The sequence below is a fragment of the Aspergillus glaucus genome (genome assembly GCF_001890805.1).
Source record: "Aspergillus glaucus CBS 516.65 unplaced genomic scaffold ASPGLscaffold_4, whole genome shotgun sequence".
Classification (NCBI taxonomy): domain Eukaryota; kingdom Fungi; phylum Ascomycota; class Eurotiomycetes; order Eurotiales; family Aspergillaceae; genus Aspergillus; species Aspergillus glaucus.
Window position 1 is genome coordinate 686535 of NW_019170456.1, and position 16678 is coordinate 703212.

General features: G+C 51.4%; 7 protein-coding genes across 7 annotated transcripts; 3 read left to right on the forward strand and 4 right to left on the reverse strand.

The window, feature by feature from the left end:
- Positions 1-24: 24 nt before the first annotated feature.
- On the reverse strand, positions 25-3073 carry ASPGLDRAFT_165620 (DEAD/DEAH box helicase). Its single transcript, XM_022542613.1, has 4 exons — positions 2793-3073; positions 2557-2744; positions 1239-2500; positions 25-1182 (listed from the first exon to the last, which is right to left on the reverse strand). Exons 1-4 carry the CDS (start codon positions 3049-3051, stop codon positions 204-206), a joined length of 2688 nt encoding a protein of 895 aa, XP_022403841.1. The 5' UTR covers positions 3052-3073; the 3' UTR covers positions 25-203.
- Positions 3074-3089: 16 nt separating this feature from the next.
- On the forward strand, positions 3090-5182 carry ASPGLDRAFT_1134175 (wax synthase family protein). The gene is made up of 2 exons (XM_022539612.1): positions 3090-3219; positions 3357-5182. The coding sequence occupies exon 2, from the start codon at positions 3411-3413 to the stop codon at positions 5136-5138; it is 1728 nt and encodes a 575-aa protein (XP_022403842.1). The 5' UTR covers positions 3090-3219; positions 3357-3410; the 3' UTR covers positions 5139-5182.
- Positions 5183-5225: 43 nt separating this feature from the next.
- Positions 5226-7655, reverse strand: ASPGLDRAFT_64412 (uncharacterized protein; the record flags this gene model as incomplete). The annotated part of the gene is made up of 2 exons (XM_022548773.1): positions 5226-7265; positions 7323-7655. The coding sequence occupies 2 exons, from the start codon at positions 7653-7655 to the stop codon at positions 5226-5228; spliced, it is 2373 nt and encodes a 790-aa protein (XP_022403843.1).
- A 411-nt stretch (positions 7656-8066) lies between these two features.
- ASPGLDRAFT_32884 (putative filamentation protein (Rhf1)) lies at positions 8067-11800 on the forward strand (the record flags this gene model as incomplete). Its single annotated transcript, XM_022544234.1, has 5 exons — positions 8067-8072; positions 8154-8274; positions 8336-8659; positions 8715-9301; positions 9362-11800. The coding sequence occupies 5 exons, from the start codon at positions 8067-8069 to the stop codon at positions 11798-11800; spliced, it is 3477 nt and encodes a 1158-aa protein (XP_022403844.1).
- A 293-nt stretch (positions 11801-12093) lies between these two features.
- On the reverse strand, positions 12094-12897 carry ASPGLDRAFT_32885 (complex I NDUFA12 subunit family protein; the record flags this gene model as incomplete). Its single annotated transcript, XM_022544235.1, has 7 exons — positions 12094-12142; positions 12205-12342; positions 12406-12469; positions 12539-12619; positions 12681-12687; positions 12759-12779; positions 12847-12897. The coding sequence occupies 7 exons, from the start codon at positions 12895-12897 to the stop codon at positions 12094-12096; spliced, it is 411 nt and encodes a 136-aa protein (XP_022403845.1).
- Positions 12898-13141: 244 nt separating this feature from the next.
- On the forward strand, positions 13142-14843 carry ASPGLDRAFT_23195 (CDP-diacylglycerol--glycerol-3-phosphate 3-phosphatidyltransferase; the record flags this gene model as incomplete). Its single annotated transcript, XM_022543253.1, has 3 exons — positions 13142-13387; positions 13437-13789; positions 13841-14843. The coding sequence occupies 3 exons, from the start codon at positions 13142-13144 to the stop codon at positions 14841-14843; spliced, it is 1602 nt and encodes a 533-aa protein (XP_022403846.1).
- Positions 14844-15016: 173 nt separating this feature from the next.
- Positions 15017-16556, reverse strand: ASPGLDRAFT_23196 (ribosome biogenesis protein LTV1; the record flags this gene model as incomplete). The annotated part of the gene is made up of 2 exons (XM_022543254.1): positions 15017-16487; positions 16537-16556. 2 exons carry the CDS (start codon positions 16554-16556, stop codon positions 15017-15019), a joined length of 1491 nt encoding a protein of 496 aa, XP_022403847.1.
- Between the last annotated feature and the right edge of the window lie 122 nt (positions 16557-16678).

Consider the following 16678-nt stretch of genomic DNA (forward strand, 5'->3'; position numbering starts at 1 on the left):
AAAAGGAAAGGGAGAAATACGAAGGTTGATAGATGAAGTGAATCAGAAAATCTATTGACATTTCATAGACCATCCAGGGTCCGACTCATCAGCATAAGTAGCAACAGGGCCGTAATACATATTAACATAAACATGAAGATAGACAAGTAAGCAAAACGGGGTCTAAAGCTAGAGGTGGAAAGAAACTGGAAAAGGAAAGGAAATCAAGCAAGGAGCTGCTCAAGCTCAGCAATCCTAGTAGCCCTGTCCTCGCCCTTCTTCCTCTTAGCCGTCTCCCGGAAAGCATCAAGCATCAGTTTCCGCTTCTCCTCCTGCCTGTCTAGTACACGATCCTCGATACTCTCTTCCATAATGAGACGCCAGACGGTCGTCTCGCGTGTCTGGCCCAGACGGTAAACGCGGTCCACGGCCTGGTCCTCGATGGCTGGAGCCCACCAGCTGTCTGCGAGAATGGCCTGGTTAGCAGCGACTAAGTTCAGTCCGACGCTGCAGACGCTCAAACTGGCAAGGAGGACTTTGCAGTTGGGGTCGTTGGAGAAGGTGTGTGTTGACTGGTCGCGCTTGGTGGAGTTCATTTTGCCGTCGATGCGGGCGAATTCGATTCCGTTTTCTCTGAGGTGTGGTTCGACAATGTCCAGGAAGGACGTCCACTGACTGAAGACCACCGTTTTGGTATCAGGGGCCTGTCCTTGGGCTGTTAAGATTTTGATGAGTGCTTCGATTTTACTGCTAGGGTCGTCCGGGTCCCCAACAGCAGAGTCTGCACTCTCGCCCAACTCGGCCGCCGGGGAGACCAGCGTGGACGTGTCCTTGATTTCGGCACGACACATAGGACACTTATGCTGTCTTTCGATGACTTGCTCGATGCAGCCGCGATCGAAAGCATGACCGCAAGCAGTAATTATGGGCTGTTCCAAAATCTCAAGGCAAATAGCGCATGTCTCCTGGCTCTCAATCCGAACCTGTAACATATCCTGAAGCGCTTTGATATTCTCGGGCGTCAGTGGGACGACCTTGTGCTTGTCAAGGAGACTAGCCAGTTTATCGACACGGTTTTTGCATAACGTCCAGTGGTTGCAAACTTGACGCAGGCGGAGAATAACTTCCAGTACATGCGAATAGGTAGACTCTTTGGTCTGTTCTTTGGCTTTGAAATTCGAGAGCGCACCTCTCGCTTCGGACCTGTTGTCTTGTAAGCACGCGCTGGTTGGTAACATGAGAAATTCCCGAATACGTACAAGAACATATCGTATTTCTCTCTCTCGTGGTCATGGAATTTAACACGGAAAACACGAGAAGTGAGGGGAGGCAGGCGCAGATTGATGAAGTTCATATCCTTCCGACGCCGCAAACAAATAGTAGCCATAAGTGCTTGGAGAAGTAAACGTGCGTCAGGGTCTTCGCGCGAAAGGGGCCGGATCAAAGTACTGTTGAAAACCGCCACGTCCTCTAGACCACCGGAGAGTCTTAGGAAGCGAACTTGTGAGTAAAGATCCTTCAGTGAGTTAATAATCGGCGTTCCGGTCAATGTCCAGCGAGAGTCCGATCGCAGATGGCAAGCGGCCAGAGCGCCTTTAGACCGTGGGTTACGGATTGTGTGACCCTCGTCAAGAACAACACGGCGCCAGTGAGCCGAGAAGATACCTCTTTTCGGTGGTACTTTGGACTTTTCATTGTATTCAATGGCCAAAGCGCCGTAACTCGTGATCACCACATCATACTCGCTGAGGTTTGCAGCCTCCTTCTTGCCAGCGCCATGGTAAACCAGCACTCGCGGAGCATGCTCCTTCTTGGTATGAAGCTCAATTTGGTTCTTCCAGTTGCTCATCACACCCACAGGAGATATAATCAAGGTGGATGCGGATGATTCTGGGGTCTTGGGCTGAGAGTTAGCCAAAATCAAAGAAATTATCTGAATAGTCTTTCCCAGACCCATATCGTCGGCCAATATACCACCACTAGCCAACGGAGGCGCCGTAGACGTAGTATAATTAGTGGCGATATTCATGAAATAGTTTCCTTTTCTCTTCCAAAGTTGTTCCACGGTGTCAGACCCAGATGGAGGCAGAATCGGTGATTCTTTGCTGATCATCCAAGCCAAACCTTGACGCTGGTAGTGAAGAAGTTCAGTCGCCAAAGCGGCGGGACTTTCAGCCATTGGCATGTTTGCCAGGTCCGATTCATTGAGACCAAATTCCTCAACGACTTTGTTGACATCCCGAGGGTTGAAGATGGTACTCTGGTTGACAAGTGTGTCCATGTTCTCACCAGGCCTTCCTTTGCTCTTGAGCTCCTGTTGGAGTTGTTTTCGCCGCTGTCTGTCTTCCTCTCGCTCTGTCTTTTTCACCTCAGTCACGGGAAGCCTATCCCGTTGCATTCTCTGTTGCAGCCCCTGTCTCTTAGAGGTATCGCTCGTTCCGAATAAGCCCAAAGAAATTGGGCAATCATAAGTCCCTTTAATTCCAGTCAACAGGCCCTCAACAAGAAGGTCCCTGGCGTCCTAAATAGAGCAGTTAACGAAACATATACTAGTGTCGTTTGAGCAAACACTCTTACCATATATGGGGCTAGCTTTGCCGCAACGTTACGTCCGATATGGCCAACTTGGTCACCCATAACATTCTTGACTTGGATAGCATTCCGATCATAGGGATTGTTGGGTTCTCGAACTAGAAGAACTCGCTCGCCAATCGTGACCTGGCCGCTGTAAAAGCGGACACCAACAATCTTTGTAGGCATACGACCTAATTCAAATTAGTTTCTTTCGCGTTGCTCACTCTATGAATGCATACCATAGAGCATATAAGCGTTGGTATAGTCAATATCTTGGCTTCCTTGAACCAAATCCGCCGCTTCATCATCTTCCTCTCCCTGTGCAACCTGTGCAAAGGACTGCGAAGACTGAAATGAAGGCACAGCCTGTACCTCCTCGTCCAGGCTCACAACTGGTTGCGCACGAGTACGGCTGGCTTTCTGAGCGCGCGCATATCTATCATCATCGCCAGTCAGATCAACGTGTTCAATATCACGCTTTCCCATAGCTGGTTCCATAGCTGCTTATGCCCGCTGCAAGGAGCGACAGATCTTGGGGAAGTTCTGCTTTTCTTTTCGCGACGCCAATGTGATCAGTATCGGCGCCACCGAATCGGGATTAGCGCGACTGCGGGCGTATCGCGCTAAAACGCGATTTCACGTGATTAAATATGCATACCCAATTTGGTAAGAACAGACGTCACCGCATATTGCCATCACCAACAGGAAAATGTACGAAACTCCGGTATAATCATCTTGTTATGACTGGGAATCGTCGGTCTTTTTCTATGCTTGCTTGAACGTGATTGACATGTTATTTATAGCTGTGCAACTTTCGGTTTGAGAACTCAACGTTATGTTTGGATGTCTCGCTACATATGTATAAAGTGAACAGTATCCCGGCATTCAAAACGCAAAAACTCGAGTACAAATTACATCAACTATCCCTGATGATCCACACGAGCCCCATATACCACAATGCGCTTGCTCAGCGCTTCCAGGGCCGATTGGACACGTTAATCGAACATGGCGATATCAAGCCCTTCTTCCTGTGGCATATGCTTGTGCTGTTTGGTCTTCCGCTATCGGCGTTGCTTGTGCTCCACCATGATGGCTCAAGATTTATACGGAGATCAGTTTTCGCCCTGATTCTCGGTGTGGCTTTTGATTTGATCAAATACAGGCGGTCACAGCTAGGCGCGAATGGCTATATGCTGGGTGTGTTGACGACATATTGGGTTATCTGGTGTGCAGCGCTACTTATATTCAATGATGTGGAGAAGAAATTCAAGCGGATCGAGAGACGAACTGCTCCTGTGAATGTGGGACCTGAAGACTCTGGGTTTATCGACATGGACAAAGATGGTGATGTAGACGGCTGCGATGCACAAACCAGTGGCTCCGACGGTGGCTCAACTCCGACAGCCAACCAAAAGCCTGATGGTGATTCTGCAAAGAGACAGGGATCTGAAGAACCCAAGAGTCAGAAAGAAGTGCTTGTATGGCAGGCCTACCCGCGGCCCTTTCTACACCGTCTCAATTGGGCATTCGACCTATTGAGCAACATGAGAGGCCCACAATGGAACTGGCGAGTTTCCACCATGGGACCCCTGCCTGCATCCGTCAACGCCCAACTAAATCCAGGGAAACGAGATACGTCACGGGAACTGAACGACTCTGAAGTCTTGGACGCTAAAACCCGTCTGAAGATTGCATTTGCATCCTTTGTGAAGTCGTACCTCCTCTTAGATCTCGTCAAGGTTCTCATGATGCGAGACCCTTATTTTATAGGCATGGCATCGCCTGACATTCCGCCGCCGTTTCCGTTCAACTATCTTAGCGACATCCCAGGCGGCGTCACTTTATACCGTCATATGTTGACAGGCTATGGTGTTTATATCGCCTTGAGTTATGGAACCTCATTCGGCCCACCGATATTCCTCGGACTATCTGTTGCCTTCCCCAACTTTGCACGGGCTATAACATCCGTCCCCCTCGACGCTCCTTGGCTCTATGCGGATACCTTTGGTCCATTCTTCAAATCTGCACTGGAACATGGCCTTGCTGGATGCTGGGGCCGATGGTGGCATCAGCTATTCCGTGTGGGGTTCACGAATGCAGGTCGTTGGATCTTATCTCTATTACCGCAACGACTAGCGACAAATAACAGTATCCGGCGCGCCGTCATAACATTCGTCGCCTTTTCTCTTAGCGGACTTCTTCACGCTTTTGGGAGCCATACCCAACTCGGAGACACGAAGCCACTTGGTCCATTCATGTTCTTCATCCTACAGGCTGCCGGCATCACTATCGAAGATACATTCAAAAGGATCATCTTGCCAGTCCTGCTCCCGTTCAAGATACGCCGATGGCTACGTTGGACCGGAAACGCTTTGTTCGTGTACTTTTGGCTTACGATTACGGGAGGATGTGCGGCGGATGATTTTGCAAGGAGTGGTATGTGGACTACGGAGCCTATACCTGTTAGTCTAATTCGTGGCTTAGACCTGGGTGTTCAAGGAGAGGGGTGGTGGTGTTGGAAGGAGCCTTGGTTCCGGAGGATACAGGGTGAGCGGTGGTGGGAGAGCGGGTTGCAGGTTTTGTAGAATGAGGAAAGACGTCTCGTTGGATATAGCATATAGAACTTGTTGTTTATAACGCTTTTGATATATAGTTTCTATTTACAAATACGTTCACCCGTCCATCTCTTCATCATCATCAGTATCTGGCTCCATATTCAAAGTTGGCATTTCATCATCGCTTTCCTCTGCCTCACCCGCAGCAGATGCCTTCACGTTGGGGGTAGTCGCGGGTACCGACTTCGGGAAAGAAGTCGCAGTCTGCACAGGTTGGGGTGCTGACGCAGTTGTCACCGAGGACTGTTCCACAGGGATAGCAGGCGTGCCTGTGGAAGTAGCCGGGGATTCTTTCTCCAGGGATGGTTGGGTTGGAGCAGCGGTGGTATCTTTTTCGAAGCGTGCTCGTTTGACTTGTGCATCTTCTTTCTTTTCTGTCGGCTGTGCCACGGGAGCTTGAGGAGTGGGTTCCTCGTAGACTCGCTTGTTCAGAGAGGGTGAGGGTGCGGGTGCCTGGGAAGTTTCAACGCTTGCTGTCTGGGTCGAAAGGGCGGGGGCCGCAGGTGGGGGAGACGTTCTGAGGAAACCGGTGCTCTGAGTGGTTTGCTGATACGCAGACCCAGACATGTCCTCATCTTCATCCTCGTCCTCATCAACGGCAACATTGCCGTTAATATCAGGTGTGCTCATCAACACAGGCATCCGGGGTTTAATAAGGCTTTCCACCTCCATCTCGTCCGCGTAGGCTCGGGCCAAGAACGGTATGATACTGGATCCTGCTCCGCGGCCTCTCACAGCGGGATGTGGGCTCAGAACACTGGAAAGCATGGCGTTCTTGTTCGCTGCCAGGATGATTGTACGGTCAATTTCGCCCCGTAGAGAAGGCACAAGAAGCTCCGTCGGGACATAGGTGAGGATGACAGGGAGGAGTTCTGATGCTGCGCGCTTGAGTTCGGGGAACGAAGGGCCCTGCTTGACTTGGCGACCTTGCTTTCCGGAATTCAAGAACGAGTCTGCATTCACAGTGACTTGGTTGGCCTTTGACTTCCCCTTTGCATCGGTAGATGATCCTGCAGAGGGATTTGTATCATCGGCCGACGGCAAGAGGTCAACGCAGCAAGTTCGGAACAGATCCGTCAGAGAAGAAACATTCTGCTTCGTCATGGATGGCCCCACGATCGGCAGCAAAGAACGGACCAAGTCATACATGGACACACGGACCTGCCTGCTGAACTTCTCTGCGCGGAAGACCCAAGTTGCTTGCTCAAGGATTGTCTGCGCAACGGACATGGTACCGGTCTCCAGGGCATTCATAGCACCCAGGAGGAGCTTCATACAGGCAGCGTGGATGCGAGGAAGCTCTGTCCACAGACTTTCCCTCTCTTCCCGACTGATTTGCGAGTTAGCCTGAACATCCCCACTTTCTTTTGGCACAATGACCGATGTCAGACGTGATGTCAAATCCAAAATCTGGCCCACAGGGATAGAGACTGCTGAAGCCGTAGGTGTCGAGAAGAAAGTAGATAGAAGTCGCAAAAGCACAAGTATCCTATCCACACCAGAATGGATCCCACGCCATCCAGACAGCCCCAAGGGGTCTGGTCCATCATCGCCCACCTCCTGAGTGTAATCTTGCGGTGCTGCAGCTTGTCGCAAATTCGGATCCACAGATTCCCACTGCTCGATAATACTTCTGAAGACGTAGTCAGATGTTCTATGGATGGACGAGATTGTCAACAAGGTCGCATTCCTCCATTCATCTCCGGCAGTGTTCTTCGGCGCGCAGTTGTGCAGAGAGATGAACAATCGCTGCGCGAGTTCCACCACTGGTTCGGGGTATGTAGGTGAGGTAGAGCCAATGATCGCCTGGAGCAAGCTGTGAATTTGCGCAGAGAATGGACGGAAGGTTGTTGGATGTCTCGCAATCAGCTCCAAGATCACATGCAAGACAATTTCCAGGAATGGTGTGCTGGGCCGCAACTTTCTGATCGGTTCGGAGGATGGCTTAACGGACACAAGATTCAAAATGGATGTGATAAAGCCCGGGAGCGACGGGGTCGTAATCTCGCGAACAAGCGTGGGGTATTGGTAGGTAAGGTGGAATATGCGCGTCAATGTGATAATGCACATCTTCTTCGTGGTGACGGGGTCCGGTTTCTAGAACTAAGTCAGCGTCCACCGCACTCTCAGCCAGCCACCACGTCAAGACCCTACCGCCAAAATCCCAATCAAACTGCGCACCAAGGGCTCGCATCCACGGAGAACCTCCCATTGTCCAGCTTCCACAGTCGCTTTCACCAACACAACACCAGTCCATCGACCTTCGAAGCTCCTATCCTGCAACAGACTCCCGAGACGAGTCTTGAGCTTATGGATCTGAACTGCATTGTCGGAATCAGACTTTCCAGTCTTCTGGTTCTGAGGCGCAGACAGAAGCTCTCCACAATCGCTCAGTGATGTCGCCAAAAACGAGGCAATTGGAGGCAATTGCTGAACGGGTGTAGTGGTCAAGCGATGCGTGACCGCGCGCAAAGACGTTGTCGCCATTATATCGTGAGGCGCGGTGGTTGTCGCCCTGCTCAATAGCTGTGGTGACAAGGAAGAAAGCAATCAATTGTCTTCTTGTATTTCCCTCTGTTTGGCTAGGAACCCGCAAAGAAAAAAAAAAGTTAGAATAATTTTTGGCAGAAGCTCGGACCACATGACCACATGTGAATCTGCCATCGGTAATACCGGTAAGATGCGGTACGATACGATAAACTGGGCGGTGAGCTTAGTCATCCCCTCCCCTGGCCGCGGCAATCAGCGAGAGTTGGACATTGAAATAGTGAAGCCTTATTGAAAGCAATCTGAATATTAACGATCCTTGAGCCTTGGATGGGCGTGCTTGGGATAGATGTTTCCTTCTTCACCATCCCAACCTTCAGTGTCTCATTGTATCTTTGATTCTACGCCGCCATGACTGTGAGTTTCCCCGAAGCATAGCTACGTGTTCCAAGCCTCCATTGGAGGAACAGGAATCCATTGACATTTGTCTGTCCATAGGGCGATTCGGAGAAGGCGCAGCGGTATATCTCTGCCCTGAATACGGCACGATGTCAGGACAGATGGGATGAAGTCCCTGAATTGATTCGAAAAGTGACCAAGCATGCACCTCACAAGACATGTACTTCCTCAAGTTCCCATTACCTGATGACCAAGGGGAAAACTAATATGGCATGTCGCAGACTATCTAGAGGTTGCTAGGGCCGAATCCAAGGTTGCTGCGCATGACAAGGAACGGCCGTCGACCGCTCAATCCTCTTCGTCCAATCTACACGAATTAGTACCCTCGCTCTTGTCTATTGTTGAGAAACCGGATGCGTCACCGCAGGAGATACTCCAAACACAAGCTTGTCTGGGTTGGATACATTATACACTCAATGAAGCGAGGATAGCAGCATCTCGTCTGCCAGACGACTTTGGTGAGACGGTGAACAGCATCTCGGGTGATGGCCAAGAGCCTTCCGCATGGACACGAGTATGTCTCGTCAAGGGGTGCTACTTTAAAAGTGAGTGCTCGGTCATGATAGAAAGTTGAATAGCCTTTGTCTAACTGCGAACTAGGTGCTGGGCTATCCGCGGATTCGAAGCCCAATGATGCGCTGGAAGCAATCAGCTCGCTTACGCCGTGGCTGAGTAGCCATAGCCAGTCATTCTCGAGTACCCCTCAGTTTTCATACTGGACCGAGAAGCTTCTAGGGAAGGGTGCACAGTTAACCGGCGATCAAATATGTGCTAATACCGTTGTTGTCGACGATAAGCTGATGGGAACCGCCTTGACTTCATTCCGATTATGGTCTGCGCATCCCGTCGCAAAACAACCATCCTCTTCCCAAGGGCTGAAGCTCGCTACCTGGAAATCTTATTACGATGTCTTGACAGCTATCCTGCAACATGGCCTACCATATGTACCTGCGACTAGCGAACCCGAACGTCCCCAGCTTGCTAGCGAATTGCGCCATGTGGAGTCGGTCTATGAAACGAATCTCCTACAAAGTGCCATATTTCCCACGGCAAATAGCACGAATTCGCAAGTCGAGGAGTGGGTTGAGCAAATAATTGCGAATTGGGAAGTATTCTGTGGGGGACACTGGCGGGATGAAGATCTCGGGGAAGGAGGCCAAAGCGCTGTCTCACGGAATGTTCTTGATGTAAGTGCTAAAGTCATTCCTATGGGCCAACGCCGTGCGTACTAACAAGCATTGTATTAGATGTTATACCGTGCTGCTACTAAGACGTACCACTCCCACTTGATTCTTCGGCGCCTGTTCCACGTCCACTCCGCAGTGGCGGAATTCGATCTCGCACTCAAAGCTCTCGACTCGTACATAGAGATTGTCATCAGTGCCAAAGAGCGCGCGGAAAAAGCAGCAGAATCGGGTGAACTCGAGGATGACGGTACTTTATTGAGAACTCTCTCTGAAGGAGTTAGCATGCTGTGCTGCTTTGGCTCGGAGAAGGAAGCGGAGAAAGCGAAGGATCTGGTCGCGCTCATCCAGAAGGTCGTTGATAAGCATGCTCAGGAAAACGCCAGTGGCCAACAGAATGACCAGCAGCCTGATGCGCAAACAACAAACCCGCCATATTCCGGAGACGTCCCTCCTGCGGTCCTTGCCATGGCATACAGGGCCATCGGTATTGGACTTGCGAACTGGGCTTACTGGACGCCAGTAAACGAGGCTCGGGATGACATTCGAGCCGAAGCAATTGAATATCTAGAAAGAAGCATTGCTCCAGAACTGGAAGATGAGTTAAATTACTCGTCACTATACACTCTTGCCCTTGTGCTGGCGGAAGATCGTGACCTGGATGGTGCAATCGACTACGTCAAATCAGCACTGACATCCAACACCCATCCCACCAATCAGGCAGACCTTGCAAGGGAACGCGATCTAGTGTCCTTATGGCATCTTCTCGCACTTCTGCTGAGTGCAAAGCATGATTTTGCCATGGCTGAGCGTTCATGCGAAACCGCATTTGAGCAGTTCCCAACTGCCGTTACATCGCATGATAAACACTCGCAAAAACAGCATCTGGACGTTCAGTTCGATGCATCAGATCTTAAGCATGCCCTAGTTGATCAGTTGCGAGGCCGGGAGAAAGAGCGTATTATCGAGACGCGCGTGACGCAACTTGCATTCGTTGAGGTCATGGAGGGTCCAGAGGCTGCTGTTAACCATAGCCATCAGCTCCTCAGTCTTTTCGCCACTCTATTCCAGAATCTCGAATTGGAGGGTGAAGGCAGCAGCAAGAATACGAAGACCGACCAGACAGATCATCTCGTTCCACCGAAAAGCTCCGCTGGAACCGTGAAGACTTTCCGCGGTAGTATATTTTCACGGAACAGGGCATCTCGTCTGCCAGAACGGAGGTTGGAGTCTGGGGGTGATCACAGCACAAACGGTGCAAGGGAGCAGCCCCCTAGCGCTGAAGGAGCGCCCTCCATTCAGGTCACAGATGAGGATACACACCCCCCTGATTCTAGTGGACAGGGAGTAGGAAAGTCGGACTCGGTGAAGCAGAAATTCAGAAGGCGTGCCAGTAGCGTTAAGAAGCCTGATAACCTTCCAAAACACGATTACATGGCAAATGGGGAGGGGATACCGGAAGCACCTGATACCGGGACAGCACAGAAAACCGAGGAAGAGGCCAATCACCAGCACACAGTTGGAATTGCAGTGTCTGAAGCCGTTCCGTCATCTGATCAGAGCGCCAAACAACCTCTCTGGCCTATCGCTCACAACATGAAGCACACGCACCAGCCTTACCCCTCTGGGCATCCAAAACAGCCGCCTGAGCAAGACGTTCGACTGCCGACCACTTACAGATTCGACTCACCCACGAGTGCAGTGACTAGATTCCCCATTTCCCAAGCCCAGAAACACGCACTCGGGGTCCTCGTCAAGATTTGGCTCCTCATTGCTGGACTCTACCGACGAGCATCGTTATTCGACGACGCACAGGAAGCATGCGAAGAGGCTTCCAAGCAACTCAACCGCATCGATGCACTTGTTGCAGCACAGAACGCATCCGCCAAATCCTTCAGCAGCCGCGGCTGGGGCGTGCCAAGGAGTTCCGAAGAGCTCTGGGCCGATCTCCAAGCTGAACAAGCATACCTCTCAGTAGCTCAATCGCGGCCTCATGATGCGATAGAACGGTTCGAGACAGCACTCATGCGCGACCCCGATCATCCTAGAGCCACCATCGGGCTAGCAAATCTGCTCCTCGACATCTGGGATCAGAAAATGCCCGCAGAAACTCCCCAGTCCCAAGTGACATACGATGCCTCGACACTCTCCTTGTTACCGTCGTCGAAGCAGAACCCTCAAAGCGACTCTGCTCGTTTACCAGGTGTCAGAGAGCCACACAAACCCCAGGATCTCAAATCAGCTTCGCTATCTCCAGACGAAGAGCCCAAGTACCTCAACCATCTCGCCGCTCGCGACCGCGCTTATGGTCTCTTGTCAGCCCTAACCAAGCGTGGAAGCTCCTGGGATAACTCTGAAGCTTGGTATGCTCTATCCAGAGCCTATGAAGCTGGGGGGCAGATTGAGAAGTTGAAGGAGGTTCTGTGGTGGTGCATTGAGCTCGAAGACCGACGGCCCATCCGGCACTGGTCGAACATTGGCTCTGGTCTGTATGTTCTTTAAGTGTGCATTTTGTCTAATAGTCTTGTATTTACCAGAGGCATTTTCTTTTCTTTTATATATCCTTCTTCTGTATCTTTCTTGGCCGAATATGATACCTTGTCGATAGATTTTGTCAATAGATAATTATTTTGAATATACGCCGCAATTCGGAACAATTTGAATGGAAACAAACTACCAATGACACTTCCTTATTTACAGATCTCCGCCAAGCGGATATCACGAATTGTCAGAAGAAACGAAACTTGAAAGCCCGCAAATTCTTATTTTCATTCTGACTACATTCGAGAAATGCATTACCGGGGAGCGGCAATAGGTGTCCAGGCAGAGACCTTGGGGCGGGTGCTTCAAGACGTTAGCTATGGGCTACCCCATATATCCCCAAAACGCCATTATAGGGTACTCACGTCGAGTAAGTCTTGTATGCACCGCGGGAGAGAGTCAGCATAGGGCGATGCTCGGGCAATTCCCAGGGACGGACACCGGTTTGGATGAGCTTGTCGACGGTTGGGGGGTTGTCGACCAAGTAAGACATCCAAGCGTGCCTGTATATTCAATTAGCAAAACAAAAAGTCCTTCACCCATATTCCTAGAAGTAAGATGCTCACCAGCCGGGCTCAATCTGCGAAGCGTCGTATTCACTCTGCTTGTAGTCGACCCATCGTGTCCGGACTAAAACTGCATATTAGCCTTCTCGCGGAATAACCCAGTCATCGTCGGATATCTGAAAGGCAGGCTTACGGGGCAGCTCTTCCGCCATGTTCTCGAAGTATTTGTTGCCGTAACGGTCGGTTCCGATGAGGGTACCAGCTTTGGTATCACCTGTGCGCGCAACGGGTCAGTCGGACTGGGTCTCTCCAAGACAACAACTCTCCAACCATACCGATGTTCTATATCCAACAAGCCCGTAGAGTGAGTATTCAATCCCAATGTGTATCCTCCGTTATTTCCGGGTCCGTACCTGCATCTGGTGGGCAGCATCCTGTAAAGGGAGAGCAAGTCAGTACAGCGTCCACCACGTTAAAACCATGACTCCTGGGGATACAAACCTTGATACCAACTCTGCGGAGGTTCCGCAACGTCCGAGTAATAGTCGACATGCTGGGCGATGTGCACGAGGGCGAATATGTCGTTCTGCGGTGCTTGAAGTCGTCTTGAGAAGCGGCAACGAGTTCCAACGCCGGCCCGAAGCGGTTTAGCGGGTGGTTTTGTTTGCACAATTTGCAGTCCCCGCGGAACGATTGGCGATAACTTCAGAATTTCGAGGTTCAGCGTCCAATTGGCTTACAGGTCTTACATATCAAGGTATTCTGTCGTCCTGGGTAGAAAGTTACACGGGTCATGATGTTCAGACGAATTGGTGGCCATGCGCTTCGATGTGCCGGCCGCAGGCCTGCCGCGCGGAGGAAGCTCCCTGATCGCAGATTCTCCGCGTATACAACCAGCCCACCGATGGCCTCGACTGCTTCATCTGCGTCGCCTTTGGGCACTGTTGCTGTGGAATTGGACCGGATAGCGCCGCGATTTGAGATCCCGGCATCGCAGATTACGATCCTCGACTCTCCTTCTAGCTTCTACAATACATTGAAGGTGCGCGGGTGTGCAGAATTCTGGGAATTGGAGTTGACGAGGTGAATAGGACAAAATCCGCAACGCCCGGAGACGAGTCTATCTCTCGACGTTATATATCGGGAAAGCGGAGCATGAGCTTCTCGAGACATTGGACCAGGCGCTTCGCGACAATCCGGACCTGAAGGTCTCGATTTTGACGGATGCGCTGAGAGGGACTCGGGAAACGCCCAAGGCTTCGTGCGCCTCGCTTTTGGCTTCGTTGGTTGCCAATCATGGGTCGGAGAGAGTTGAGATTCGCATGTTCCATACGCCTAATCTGACGGGGTTGAGGAAGAAATGGATTCCGCGGAGGATTAATGAGGGTTGGGGGCTTCAGCATATGAAGCTATATGGCATTGACGATGAGATTATACTTTCTGGGTATGAAGCAGTCATCTGAGATTGAATGATTTCAGTGCTGACCGTGTACAGCGCAAACCTGTCCAATGACTATTTCACAAACCGCGTGGACAGATACCATGTTTTCAACTCAAAGGAACTTGCCGATTATTACGACGGTATCCATCACGCCATCTGTGGACTGAGCTTTTTGGTTCTTCCCGATCCGCATAGTGTGGCCGGGTATCTCATGGACTGGCCAACAGCCAACGGGGCACCTTCGCCTCTAGAGAATCCCGACGAATTCATCGAATATGCATCAACGGTCTTGAACCCCCTTATACAACCACGCGAGAAGCCTACACTTCCGTCCACACCAGAGTCCTCAAGCCAAACATATGTATACCCCGTGGCGCAATTCACACCCTTGTTGAAACCCGATGCATCAACCGAATACCCAGCAGTCACAGCCATCCTCCGTCTACTCTCCAGCTCCCCCGCATTTTCAGGTGCCCAATGGCTTTTCACAGCTGGCTACTTCAACATCCACCCCGTCCTCTCATCCCTCCTGATCCACAGCACGTCCGCCTGCCACACTGCATCTACAACCCGGGGTACAGTGCTAACAGCATCACCCTGGGCAAACGGCTTCTACGGCTCCCCGGGTATATCCGGCATGCTCCCCGCAGCCTACACGCATCTCTCCGCCCGTTTCCTGGACAGAGTCGCAGACGCTCAGCGGACAAACAGCATCCAACTCAAAGAATGGCGTCGCGGAACAGTCGGCCAACCAGGCGGGTGGACGTACCATGCCAAGGGTCTTTGGTTGACTTTACCCAGGGAAGAAAACCCTAGTCTGACCTTCGTCGGAAGTAGCAACTACACGAAGCGCAGCTATAGTTTGGACCTTGAGGTTGGTGCGTTGGTTATCACAGATGATCAGGGACTGAAGAAGAGGATGGGCGAGGAGATTGAGTGGTTACAGAAGGATGCGGAGGGGGTATCGAGGGAGGATTTGAGGAGGACGAAACGGAGAGTTGGGTGGAATGTGAGGTTGGCTATGTGGATTGTTGAAAAGGTTGGGGGTGCATTGTAGTTTTACATTTTGCATTTTGAACAATATAGAGTACTATATACCCCATGTACTACATACGATGGAACTGTATAATATGCTGTTGATATATCCATTGATCATCACTTTTTATACTAAAGACCGAAACGCCAACCGAAATACCTGCCAATGATGATGATATCGTATCGTGCAATCGTTCATGCCCTACCAGGCACCTTCCCATTAAGCTTGGCAGGCCCCAAGCCCTGCCGAACTTCATCAAGCATCTTCATACCAATAGTCTCGTTGCCATGCTTTCCTCTCTTCATCTTTACACCCTTGCGCTTGACCTGCGCGCTGGTGTTATTATCCCACCCGGAAAGGAAATCATCCATGATGTTGTTAAAGCTATGCGCCGGGGGCACCTCGGTGCCGTTTGCCTGGACCAGGTTCGGTGCTTGCGACGAGGCGGTCGAGATTCCAGTCATACCCGTCATGCCGGTCATACCACTAGCCATGGACATGCTGTCGTCGAAGTCTTCCTCATCTTCCTCGTCGAGGGCGTACAGGGCCTCCACCTTCTCGAACCGGTCGTCGAGAAGTCGGTGGCCTTCGGTTCTGGCAATTGCGGAGGATGACATGGAGTATGCGGAGGGGTTGGTCATGGCTCCCTTGCGCTTCTTGCGGTGGACGGGCGTGCCGCCTGCTGTGAAGACGGTGGAGGCGAGGGTGCTGCGCTGCTCCGAGGGAACGACGCTGGGTGGTGCTGCGGGGGCGCCGGCGGGTTTGGATTTGGCGTCTTTCTTGAACTTGGCGAATTCGCGCATCCAGGATTGGTCTTCGGGGTGTTGGTCTGGGATGGGTTCGTTGAGATCGGGTAGCTCGCCTGGTCCAGCATCTGTGTCGTCTATGTCCGCGATGTCTGTCGTGTCGGTCTGTACGGGGGCTTTTTCTGTAGCGTCGGAACCCCAGCCGTCATCTTCGTCTTCCTCTTCCACGTCGAACAGGGTGTCTTCCCACTCGCCCGGCTCCATCTCCTCGGCAGTCTTGGTCAACTCGCCAAACACATTTTCGTCTTCCTCGTCGACAAATTCCTCATCCTCGAGCGCCTCCAAAGCTTCACGCAGACGAGGGTCCATATCAGGCTTGAACCCCGCAATCGAATCAGGAACATTCTGCTGGTCCTGGTATGTCGGCTTGCGAACAAACGACGAAGCCGTCGACCGCATATCCCCATACTGCGACCCATAAGCACTACGACCACCCGCCGTACTCTGTCCATCATCAAGCGACACCTGTCTCAGCGCATCCTCCAACTTCATCCCCTTGTTCTTCCCCTTGTTGTTGTTGTTGTTGTTGTTGTTGTTGTTGTCCTTAGACGAAGCCTCGACGAAATGCGCTTCACCCCCGCCGGTCCCCAGCTCCCGCAAGTGCTGCATGTAGTCATACTTTGTGTCGTCGTAGAAGATACCGTAGTTGGCGGCTTCGCCTTCGTTCTTTCGGACGGCGTCAGATCCGAATTCATCTTGGAGGTCGTGCAGGTTCTTGGCGCGCTTTGCGGCATCCGACGGGGGAAGTGCTGGCCCGCCAATTTGGTGAAGGATTCGGTCGTCGGCTTGAGGGTCGTGAATTAGAGGGTCGTGCTGGGAACGGTGGAAGAGTTGGTATGTCGCGGCATTTTTCTTGTCACTGCGTTGGTTAGTACCACTGCTCGCATAAGTGGCTAGAAATCACATACATCCACTTCCTGGGAGGCATTTTGAAGAGTCTCTGTAAGAGATTCTAATTGTGTTTTCTTTGAATAGTAGCTGTTCCTGTGGTGTTGGGCGATGGAAGAAAAAAAAAAAAGGTAGTGGGATGATATGGATCACGTGATTCTT

Excerpts from the sequence above, each read along its gene's own strand:
- ASPGLDRAFT_165620 (XM_022542613.1), bottom strand. The coding sequence starts at position 3,051 with ATGGAACCAGCTATGGGAAAGCGTGATATTGAACACGTTGATCTGACT. Across the intron at positions 2,745-2,792 it reads CAACGCTTATATGCTCTATG|GTCGTATGCCTACAAAGATT; the intron begins GTATGCATTCAT and ends AATTTGAATTAG. Across the intron at positions 1,183-1,238 it reads GAGAAATACGATATGTTCTT|GTCCGAAGCGAGAGGTGCGC; the intron begins GTACGTATTCGG and ends ACAAGACAACAG.
- ASPGLDRAFT_1134175 (XM_022539612.1), top strand. The coding sequence starts at position 3,411 with ATGTATAAAGTGAACAGTATCCCGGCATTCAAAACGCAAAAACTCGAG.